Genomic DNA, 12302 nt, shown 5'->3' on the forward strand with positions numbered 1-12302 from the left:
TGTTCAACGCCCCAGGGTCAGTATAATCAATCTACGCTGTCCAGGCTATATATTGTTATTGCAGCCCTCCAGGGGCTTTCTATCCGGCATCTATTGAGTTCGTTGTTGCTTGTTGTCTCCAGTGTGAGTTTGTGAAGGTAATGGCTGGTTCGCCACTGTCCTCAAGGCTCTCAATGTTGGAGAGGAGCTGACTACGAATGAAGTGCTTGTGTCCCCAAACGCGCGCTACAAGGCTTGCTCTTGCTCATGAGCAATGACGGCGATGTCATAGCAAGCAGTAAGAAGGTTGGAAACGCAGTGGTGGCTATTATTTACCACTGCATGAGGACGCCACTTTTAGTATCGAAAAGAATGGTGGCAATGTTGTGCTGTGGTAGAATGGGATTAGCCAGGTGGAAGGACCTCAATATCAGCTGGTTGTTACCAATGATCCCAAGCTCTATGTCATGGTTGGTGGCAAAACTGTGAACATCATTCTGGAATGAGTGCCTGACTCGAATATGTGTATGTACTTTGGGCAATGTCAAGATCTCGACATTGCAGATATCTGAATAAATTTGGACGTTTACATATATATGGTCTACCTTTTCTTTTCGTTGCTGGCCAAGATCAGCACAAAAGAGAAGAAATCTTCAGGTATGGCCTCTGCATGTACTCTTCAATATTTTGTTTATTTATTCCTTCACTACGATCTGCTCATATCTAGGCAGCAGGGGGAACAACCACTGCTTGGATGTTGGACATTAGTTTCGGGACTGGGTTGCTCCAAGCATCACTCTAGACTATGGCGCTCGATCGAGGTTTGGACATGGCACTAGATGCAGAGCTCTAGACTATGGCGAGGAAGAGACGGACATTTTTCCATTCCATCTCAGTTAGAAACCACATGCCTATTCATCTAGAATAGAATTGGAACAACTCCTGGTCATTTCAGAAATAGAGGCAACGAGAGTCAATAGCTATCTCAATCGATTTCACCAGAGTAGCCAGACCTGGAGACCATCCCCGTTAAGGAGATAATGCTACACTGAGACCGTTGGCCCCAAGGATAGAATTGAGTTTTGTCACCCATATCACAAATTAAGTTTCAGTGCGCCGTTTTGGATTCAGACAAACTGCCTAGAGTTTCGAGATCAAGGATCTGAGCTTGCATCACCATGCTTACATCGGAATTTAAATAGAATCAAAACACCGTGTACCTGAGAGTTCAAGGGTCGGGATGAGAAACGTTTTGACTGCCCTCCGCGCCCTCAGATGTCAGACTCCAGTTGCTTCAGAACGCACTGAATTTACGTGAAGAGCTGCATCAAACTTAAACGTTGGTTAAGTATAACCTGAAAGCTCGTCGCAATATTTGAACACGTATTAAATTAAAGAAGAGCGGGCCAAGGAGCTACCGACTGCTTGACTGGTGATCAAACATGTTGTTATAAGCTTTCAAAGGTTACTGGCCAATTGCAAGGCTATGGCGAGGAAGAGACGACGCTATTGTTCCATATCTACAGAGGGTGTGAATCCACACACACTCACACACATACGCTGTTAATTGAAAGAGGTTGTTTCTTCTTTTTTCTTTTGGAAGCTAAGCATTAACTGACTGTAGCAATTGAAGCATTTTTTGTCATTAAAATCTTTAAGAGATATACAGTAGGTTGGCAATAAAACACAGATGTCCTTTGCCACTGGCCATGTGAAGCTTAGATGTCTGATGTTACCTCCTTGGTTGCTTTGGTGTATGACAGTACACACTTCACCCACTGACACCGATGTTCAATATCATGTGGTTTTTTTCTTTAAAATAATCCTCACTATCACTTGGCAATACTAGGTTGATCATGTCTGATTTATCGTACAATTATTTGTCGGGGAAGATTCCATCGACCTTGGGTAACTGCCCGAGGCTACAGTCACTCGATCTCACTCCAAGGAAAGATCCCGGAGTCTGGGCCAGCCCTCCATGCTGCAAAGTCTTTCTCTTGATGTGAACTTACTTGATGGTGAGATTCCCTCGAGCCTAGCACGGTGCTCAAGGCTTGAGAAGCTTTCCTGCTGTGGCAATCGTCTCACTGACCTTCTTGGGACAGTTCCATACCAAGGGACTTTGTGAATCTCTCAAATTCCTGGAAGAGGAATGACATCGAAGGAGAAGTTCCAACTTTTCTCTTTGCGCACGAGGGTCTTGTGGGTTTTACGCCTTGCTGCGAACAAGTTGGAATCATTTAGCTACGATTTCCAGGCCGATGGAGTCGTATGGAGGTTCTGGAACTACGCTTCAACCAGATAACAGGCAGCATTCCATCGCAAGACTTCAGCTACTTGCCAGGTTTTTGAAGCTCATCTCCTCATCCCAGGAATGAAATTTGAGCGCGTTGACAAACTTTGACGTGGCATTCAACATGCTGCATGGGAAGTTCCTGTTTCTTTGTCCTTGTGCGTCAACATGAGCCACATTGACATGGGCGTGAAAAATTTCAGTGGCCAGTTTCCGCCGGAAATTTCCAAGCTTGAGCAGCTTCAGTTCTTTCTTATTTCGACCAACAAGCTGGGAACCTTGGCACTTTGGATCTCGCGAGAAATAACCTCTGGAACCTGACGAGCATCAGCAAGTGATTTGTCCTCGAACTCAATACCATCTCGCCTTGGAAAGCTAAACCAGTTCTCGGGAGAAATAATGTTTAACTATTATAATTTAGTTATTTAAGTAGACATAATACAAATTGACAGAAATTTAAGAGATTTGTTCTTGTTAGCTTAGTTGTAAATTTGATGTTTTTCAGAATGTCTGCCATCCAAATATTTTTTATAGACATTTATGATGTGCTCCTTGTACAAGGTTCACTTGTAGATCAGTGGATTCCTTGTTAATAGGCCCTATCACAGCATCCTGGGATGGATTGAAAAATGCCATGATGGAGAGGTGAGTTTGATCAGGCTGGACAAGGACCTGGTGCTCAATGCTCTTGTATTATTGCTCAAGATCTTGGAAGAGAACAAGAACCATGATTAAATCCATCAAAGTATTATAAAAGTGGTTATTCAACTTACTTCAGGAGTCTGCCGACTTGATCTTCAAACAGGATTGTCAATCTGCTGCATTCATTGGGATTTGGGCATGGCGGATAATAATTCAATTGCAAGATCATTTTCGAGTCTCCAAACAATTTTGGTAGGTGGCTTGAATCTAGCTTGAGTCCTTCAAACAATGTTGATAGCAAAGTCTTACTCAGCTGTTTCATGCTTGTTTCATGCTTGAAATATAGTTGGAGGTGAGCTTCCTGGCCAAGGCACAATATTCCATCTGTATAATACTTCATACATGAACCATATCTTCCATGGTTGTAATAGGAATGCCAATGTTGATTTATAAATTATAAATATGTTTATAATTATCAATCAATTAAATTATTCAACAATACTAAACATAATTATTACGTATTTACTAATGCAAAAGCTTTATAGTGAGTGGCCTTATAGACATTTCGGCAGCTAACATCTATTTACCAGTTAGTCTCTTTTGAAGAGTGATGCTATAAAACTTTGTTGTTCTAATGGACAATATCAAGCTCACAACGGATGCAAACAAGCACACTCCAGCCATGACGAAGAAGGTTGTTCTGTAGCAATGTGGTCCATGGCAAAGGAGTTCATCACCATCCAAACTTCCATCGCTTGGTCCAAGCTTACTCTCGCGGTCGTATAAAACTCCTGCCACCTGGACGGACAAAACATAAGTTCCCAGCGCCTTAGCGACGTAAGTTACGTTTTGGAGCGTCCCATAGAACCTGAGCCCGAAGATCTCCGCTATCATGGTGTAAAGAACAGACCACTGGCCACCGATTGACAGCCCAATCAAAACCGAGCCGTAGAAGAGCGCTCCGGGAAGCCCAAGAGCGATTATCAAGCTCCCAAGCGAGAGAAGCAAGAGAACCATGCACAGGAAGAAGGGCCTTGCGACGCCATAGCTGGCGAGGCATATGTCTGAGATGAAGCCAACGCCAACGCCACCGATGAAGTCCCAGATGCTAAGGAGGGCGATGAAAGTGTTTGTTCCGGCCTGGGAGTAGCCAAGGGACGTTCCAATCTGGCCGAAATTGTTGGTCACGGTTAGCACAGCGCCAATGCCACAGGTTGAAGCCACGAAGATGAGAAACATGTCGATGCTACAGAGCGCCTGGAGGATTGTGAAATCGTCTCCTCGCTTGACGGGCGATCCTTTAAAGAAGAAGATCGAAATGTGCGAGGCGATAGCTGGAGCAGCGGCGTCTGCTCCATGATCCGGAGGATCTACGTCTTGATAATCTATTTGAGGAGTTTCTATCGCTGCGTTCTCCATTAGATCAACATCAACTTCTTCGCGATGGCGATGCCGGAGGGTTTTGGATTCCTGTCTCAGAACCACAAGAGCTGGGATGGAGAGAATGATCAGCATAATGGAAAAGAAGGCCTTGATGATCCGAGATTCTAGGCGCACGAAATGCTGGAGGATGATAATAGCCATGAGATATCCAGCCAGGATCAAAGTTACTGACAAGAAGACGAAGAGCGTTCTCGAGTCATTGTAGCGGCCGTCGAGTGGGACGGATCGAATGACAAACGCGAATAGAAGGCACAAGAGTGATGGAAACCAGGCCAGCAAGAGAACGAATGAATCGTCACTGCGAGAGAAGAAGGCCTGGTAAAGCAGCGTGAACATCGCAACGCTCAATCCCTGCGTACTGTCGAGAAGACTAAGAACCATGCCCTGGTTTTTGGGGAAATTCTTGGCACAGGCCACAAGAACAGCGGTAGTGGTGAAGGCTGCCGATGCGCCGATCATAAAGAGATAGAAACAGAGTTCCCAGACATGGGGATGGGCGATTCTCTGCGTTGTAGCCAGCCATATCGTGAAGTATCCAGCAAAGTTTAGCGCGAATCCAAGGAGGAGCACGACCCAGGGCCCGGTGAGATCATAGAGGAGGCCGGAGAGAATCCCGACGCTGGTGCCAACGTCCTTAAAGAAGCTTATGGTGTTGATATTCTTTTGGTTGTAGTCGAGGGACAGCTTGAGATGCTGCGAGAAGAGGCTGAAATTGTTGAGTGATCCTCCAGAAGAGATCATGAGGAAGAAACTTGCCAATGCAACCATCCATCGACTGTTGTAGAGGTGTTTGATGGTCCCAACCATGATCCTAAGCTAAACTTTAGATTGAAATAAGAGTGGAGAGCCTATATTTAAAGTATGGATAGTTTTTCTACCTGGCCCTTCCAGAAAGAAAATGTGTCCAAGCGGCGCACAACAACGAGGAAGGTCTCTGGCATTTCTGCATCCATCAGTCTCATGCTTGACAGCTATCTATTTAGGTTATGTCGATAATCTCGTGACTGATGGATGTAGAAAATCGAAGCCGCGATGTCTCCTTCGCTGCTGCTGCCGGCTTTGTCGCTTACTATCCAGAGTCTCGAAAAAGAAAAGACGTGACGTGTTAAGGAATTGAGGTGGTGGCCACGTGGGCTGCCACCTAGAAAGAAGATCTTTCGCGGCCACCAACTTGGACTTTAACATCATGAAAAATCAACTATATAAACCCACCAATTCTATGCAATCTCGTTCATCTTATTTCCTCTTAATTTTGTAGCTTCCTTTGTTGCAAATGCCAATCAGCAGACTGATGTTCTTCCAAAGGGTGTCAAAGCTCTTATGGATAATGGCCTCGTTACCATTCCTGGCCGTTATATCAAACCTCCCAGCCACCGAGCTGTGAAGCATTTGATCATTCCCGGAGTGGAGATCCCTGTGATTGACATGGCTGCATTGGAGAGTGACCGAGAGAAATTTGTTCAAACTTTGTGCAAGGCTTCAAGTGAATGGGGCATCTTTCAGGTATTTTGATGTGTACCTGCTCAAAAGGATCATTCATAATATGATGTCACATGCAGGCTCTTAGGCAAGGCCGACTAATTCTGTTTGAATCCTATCCCTTACACCCTAAGCCAACTGGCTAAAGGGGTGATCACTTGATTGTAGGGCTCTTTCTTTATCCTATTATCCTGACCTGGTGCCTAACAATCCTCCCCCTCGTCAAGGATCGTCCGCGATCATATTTATGCCACCATCCGGTCACCATGGTTCTTCTCTTAGGGTCTACCAAACTTTGGTTCTCCCTCTAGATCCACTATGTTGAATATTTCTTTAGAATATTCCTGCCCCACTCGTCAGCCACGAGAATCGAACTGAGCTCCGATACCAATGTTAGGATTCTATCCCTTACACCCTAAGCCAACTGGCTAAAAGGGTGATCACTTGATTGCAGGGCCCTTTCTTTATCCTATTATCCTGACCTGGTGCCTAACACATTTACTCTTTCTTGCTCGAGGGCCTGGGAGCGGAAGATCACTCGCAACACCACCTCAAAGTTAGGATATGCATCACTGATGGAGATCGAAACCACAATATGTTGCCGATCAACCATGGGATTCCTGTTGCAACCATGCAAGGCATGGTCCATGGAGTGCTTGAGCTCTTTGATCTTCCTATTGAGGGAATTTATATGTTCACAATTAAGAAAAATTATATTTAAAATTTTTTATTTTTTATTTCATCAAGACTTTTGAATTTTAAAATCTTATATACATATATTTATAAAAGAGAAGATGAAGTATTATACGGAGGAGGTGTTTGTGCCTGTGCGGTACTGCATGAGTATGACACCTTCTCAAGAGACTCATATGGAGTGGCACGATCACTTTCAACACTACTTTTCAAACAGAGAAAAAGAGCATCCATGGCCGAAAAAACCAGCCTGCTACAAGTAAATGAGCTTGACTAATCTGGATTTCATGAGATTGCTTGGTTTCTTGGATATTGCAGGAGGCTCGCTTCCAGCTATGTTTCAAGTGTGAGCCATCTGAGCCTCTGATGTCTGCTTTGTCTGAAGGACTTGGGCTGGATTCAAACCGCCTCGTGAAATCATTTGGAGACTCGGAGATGATCTTGCGATCAAATTACTATCTGCCGTGCCCAAATCCCGACCTTGCTCTTGGGATGAATGGCCACACTGATAGTGGCGGTTTGACAATCCTGTTTGAAGATCAAGTTGGCGGACTCCAGGCCAGGAAAGGTGATCTCTGGTACGACTTGAAGCCTATAAAAAATGCATTCATTGTGAACATTGCTGATCAGCTTGAAGTAAGTGACTTGGATTGATTTTTATCATGGCTTTGTTCTTTTCCATGCCAGATTTTGAGCAATGGAAAATACAAGAGCATTGAGCACCGAGTCCTTGTCCAGCCTGATCAAACTCGTCTCTCCATCGTGGCATTTTGCAATCCATCGCGGGATGCTGTGATAGGACCCCTGCCAGAACTTATTGATGAGCAAAACCCGCCACTCTACAAGTCAACCTTATACCAAGAGCACATCACAAATGTCTACACAAAATATTTGGATGGCAAGCATTCACAAAAGCTCCAAATAAAATAAACCGCTCTGGACAACAAGCTGTTACTAAAATAAAATAATAGAAAGAATAAATCTTCTATTTTATAAGAGAGAACTGTCTCCAAAGATCTCTACAAAGGCAGGATGCTCCACAACTCCATTCTTGCTTCCAATCTTTGCTGTTGCTAGTTCATTTGGTGTTCATGTACATGGAACTACAGCAGGCTTGGAGATCTTCAATGTCTACTAGCTTGAAAGATCTATTGTGTTCCCAAACTCTCCAAGCCGAGACACCCAATTATCACATCGAAGACCCTTCAGGCATCTGTGAAGCTTTGCAATTATAGAGATTAGTGATGCATGGAAGAGATCCTATCTCCAGAGGCCCTGGAAGCGCCAAAGTGAAGCAAGTCCAAGACTGCATTGGTGGACAAGTCCACGACTGAGGCAACCCAACCATGGATCAACAGTACTAGTTGTCTATATGAATTGTTTGGCATCACTTGGCCACCTCATCATGCTGGATCTCAGCAACAATTCACTCTTTGCCATAATCCCTGGATCACTGGGTGATATTCCAATGCTATGGACAACCTTGATGCTCAACTAAATCTTCAAGATCTTCAACAAGGAGCTTCCAAAATTTCTGGAGAGGTCATTGCCATCCACTTCCTCAAAACTAGCTAGTTGCTTTTTGTTTTTGGTTTGCTGCTCTATCTTCCAAGATTTTGCATAGGATGTTCGGTGCCAACTTTGACCACGTGGTCAATGTCAATTGGCATATTAGGGTAAGAAACTTAACTTAATTGGAGTGGTAGTGCATTGGAGGTAGCTTAGAGGTAATTGGGTGCTTAAGAGGAGGTATAGTGTAATTTAGGGAGATTAAATTTTTCTCTTTTAACACCAGATCATTAGTTGCAATGGTCGACCAAAATAAATGTTGGACCATTTAAAATGTTGTTCATGAGCTGCTAGTCTCAATAAAAGATGCAAGACGAGATGCATGGTATGATGGATACCATGCATGAGTGTGTTAAGGCACTCAAGGTTGGATGTGGTGGCACTCCAAGTAAGAGTTCCTTGGTAAATTAACTCAAGATTTCAACCTTTTTTAGTGATGGTGGTGTAGATGAGTGTCTAACTTGGTTGGCTAATTTGAAGAAGTTTTTAGCTGCTAAAGGAATTCTAGATGCAAAAGCTTTAGTGACTATTCTAATGGTTTTGCATGGTGTAAGTTTTTGATGGTGGAATTGGCTTGAAGAGTTTTCTGTTGCGGATAAAAGACCACTAGTGTTCACCATAAATGAGTTTGAGGCTGTTTTTCATTCACATTTTTCCTTCACTATGACATGGAAAATGTTCATATAGAATTTTGAGATTTTCAACAAAGGAAAATAATGTTTAAGGACTATATTGAGAAGCTTACTCATTTGATTAGCTGTGTTTTAACAAAGGATCTAGATAAAAAAAAATCTTACTTCATTGATAGCTTTCATAGTGAGAGTAAGTGGTAACACTTACGTCATTTTCAGTTTACAAAGAGTTTGAAGAAGCTCTTTGATACAACTCATTGATTTAACAATGACAAATATAAGTCTCGCAAGTATTTGTCAAGAATCATTATAATAATTGTTGTGGACACAAGGATAGGAACAAGAATCACAAATTAAAGTATATAGTGGCTACTTTGGATGCAAAGGGGTTAAAAAAGTAAAAATTCTTTATAAAAAATTATAGACAAAGTTATCATCATTGTAATAAGTTTGGACATTATAAAGTTGATTGTTCATAATTGAAGAATAAATAGTAGGGCAAAAAAAATGGTCAATCTTCTACTGATAGTAAGTAAGATATTAAAAAAGTTTGTAAACTTTGCAACACGAGGATGATGGAGTTGACCATTTTTGTCAAAGGAAGAGGTTTTTAATCATTGCTTGTTAACTCAACTATATGTGAGAAAAAATAGAGCTCAAGGACATTCATGCATCAACTTTAATGCTGGAGGGTGTGTTTTATGGTGATCTAGTGTGGATTTTATTAGATAGTGGGAGCGATAACAATTTTGTTTCAGCAAAGTTTGTTAAGGAGTATGGCTTAGTGCCACGAGATGTTTTTCTATACATAATGGAAAATGCAACTACTTATGCTTAGCATTTTGATACTTTTGTTAAGGGTTAGAAGTGTTGGTTGGCAAAACCACACTTTAAAGATTTTTTATCTCATAAATATCCATTATATGGATCACATTTTTGGGATGCCATGGTTGGTGAAGGTGGATGCAAAGATAAAATAAAGTATTAAGCATATCTCGCTGGAGTATAATATTATTAAAGATGTGTGGTTTGGAAAGGGAGTTCAACTTTCGGTTGTTATACTCTCTATTACATCTTTGAAATGGGCTTATCATAATGGAAAAACATTTTTGAGTTACTTGCTGTTTATTCATGACTTAGGGACCAAGGCATGTATTAAGGAGGGGCAGCAATTACTCAAAGAGTTTTCTGATGTTTTTCCATTTGAACTTCCTCATGGGTTACTTCCATTATAAGGTGTGGAGTATGGGATTATGTTAGAGTTAGGGATGTGGCTAATTTACCAATGTTCATTTCGATTGAGTTATATAAAGGAGTAAAAAGTTCAATGACAAGGAATTATTTGAGTTTAGATTTATTCAGCCAAGTAAGTCTTTATTTAGTGCTTTGATTTTGTTTTTGAAGAAGGACAATTCAATGCAAATGTGTATTGATTACCATGCCTTAAACAAAAAGATAGTGAAGGATAAGATATCAATATTGCATGTAGATGATATCCTAAACAAGTTTAGTGAAGCATTTACCAAAATTGATTTAAAGAGTGAATATCATTAGATTGCAATGGATGATGCATTTATCTCTAAGACAGCATTCAATATGAGTTTCAGGCATTTTACAGTTATGCCATTTAGTTTGATAAATGCACCCACCACATTTACTTAGTTGATGATAGAGGTATTTAGGCATTATCTTCATGAATTTTTGGAAATTTTCTTGGATGATATTCTTGCTTTCAACAAAAATATAGAGGAGCATAAGGTGCATTTGCACAAGGTTCTTTTGTTACTATGTGACAACAAACTTTATGTGAAGAAGAGCAAATACAAGTTTGCAAAGTTGGAGGTGGAATATCTAAGCTATATTATAACATCTAAGGGTGTTAATATAGAGCCAAGAAAGGTGGTTGTGGTGGAGAACTAATCTACACCAACTTTAGTGGCCAAGTTATATAGCTTCTTTGGTATAGTTAGTTACTACTGACATTTCTAACACAAGTTTGTAGAGGTGATTATTCCTTTGACATGGTTGTTGCACATGATCATGCTAATCAAATGGAAAAATCCATATAAAGATATTTTGTGGTATTGAAATGATTGTTGAGTGATGTTCTAGTGCTTTACATTTGTTGATCCATCAAAACCTTATGAGGTGATATATGATGTGAGTGGTTATGCACTAAAAAGAGTTTTCATGCAAGAGGAATAACCTATTGCATATAAGAGTTGAATTATGCTTTATTTCGTTAAAGTGGGACTTTTCATTATCCCACTTATGGTGTGTGGCCACATGCCATTTTTATAACAACAATAAAAAATTGAAGTTTTAACTTTATAATTTATAAATTAAAAACTTTTCATATGATTTTGTGTTATAATATTGTGAAATATAAAAAAATAAATTAAAAAACTGATAGAAATATTAATAAATATTAATTAAGTACTAGGAAATGGCATGTGGACACATGCTAATTAATGTCCCACTTTACTGAATAAGTCCCACTTTAACGAAATAAAGCATAATTTTGAATTTTGCAGAGTAACACATATGAGCAAAAGTTACTTTCCATTATTCATGATTTACAAACGTGGCAGCATTATCTTTATGGTGCAGTGTTTGTGGTGTTGATAAATCATAAACCTTTTGTGTATCTCTTCATGTAGAAAGAGTTGAACATTAGGCAAATTTGTTGGATGATCAAACTTATAGAATTTGGGGAGTTTTCTATTGAGCATCATTTGAGAAAATCAAATGTGGTGATAAATGCTTTATCTTGTGTTTGTCATATGATGGCATTATAAACACAATTTTGTCATCATTTGAATAAAGTAGTCAATGAGTTTAAGCAATTGATTGAGCTTACTCAGGCTTAAGATGTTGAGGTGGTTTTTTTGTGAGTATAGATAAAAACCCTTTTTGTATTGGTGGATGGGATTCTTTACTACAATGGTTATGTCTATTTACCATAGGTGAATGTGTTGATTACTTAGGTTTTATTCCACTACCATAATCATCTAGAGGTTAGTCATTTTTGGGGGAAGAAAACATATGAGTTGATTAAACGCAATTTTTATTAAAGGAATATGAAGGTTGATATCCTTGAGTATTGTAAATCATGCGAGCTCACAAAATTTAATGAGATTTTAGTGGTATGTAAACGAAATTTATAGGTAACTTAGAATAGAGTGGAGAAGTTTATTGTCGCCTTAGAATCAAACTTATTTTGAACATCTTTACTCAAATGCAATCTCAACTCCACCACTATTTTAAGATGCTTTCCAAATATGGCAAAGTAAGGATTTAACTTAGTTCCACTATTTTGTCTATTGTTGTAAGTAAATTGCACTAACAGAAGATATAAATTCTATTGTCCTTACTTATAGCCAATGCTACAATGTAGTATATCCTCCACCATTTGATTCACACTCTTAGTTTGCCCAGCCATTTAAGGATGATCTCCACTCAAGAGTTGAAAGTCACTTATATAAACTTTGCAAAGCTCATCTAAAATCCACTAGTGAACTTTGAATCATAATTATTACTGATGTTTCTCGGAAAACCAAAATAAAAAAAAA

The 12302-nt window shown here is 40.2% G+C and overlaps 2 protein-coding genes across 2 annotated transcripts; one reads left to right on the top strand and one right to left on the bottom strand.

Annotated features, from left to right (window-relative positions):
* Positions 1-1257: 1257 nt before the first annotated feature.
* Positions 1258-5164, bottom strand: LOC112351164. Its single transcript, XM_024688508.1, has 4 exons — positions 3502-5164; positions 2321-2589; positions 2072-2198; positions 1258-1301 (listed from the first exon to the last, which is right to left on the bottom strand). Exons 1-4 carry the CDS (start codon positions 5162-5164, stop codon positions 1258-1260), a joined length of 2103 nt encoding a protein of 700 aa, XP_024544276.1.
* A 225-nt stretch (positions 5165-5389) lies between these two features.
* On the top strand, positions 5390-7459 carry LOC9655097 (probable 2-oxoglutarate-dependent dioxygenase At3g111800). Its single transcript, XM_024688509.1, has 5 exons — positions 5390-5435; positions 5616-5862; positions 6440-6479; positions 6848-7165; positions 7217-7459. The coding sequence occupies exons 1-5, from the start codon at positions 5390-5392 to the stop codon at positions 7457-7459; spliced, it is 894 nt and encodes a 297-aa protein (XP_024544277.1).
* Positions 7460-12302: the final 4843 nt, after the last annotated feature.

The sequence above is a fragment of the Selaginella moellendorffii genome, unplaced genomic scaffold (genome assembly GCF_000143415.4).
Source record: "Selaginella moellendorffii unplaced genomic scaffold, v1.0 SELMOscaffold_58, whole genome shotgun sequence".
Taxonomy (NCBI): Eukaryota; Viridiplantae; Streptophyta; class Lycopodiopsida; order Selaginellales; family Selaginellaceae; genus Selaginella; species Selaginella moellendorffii.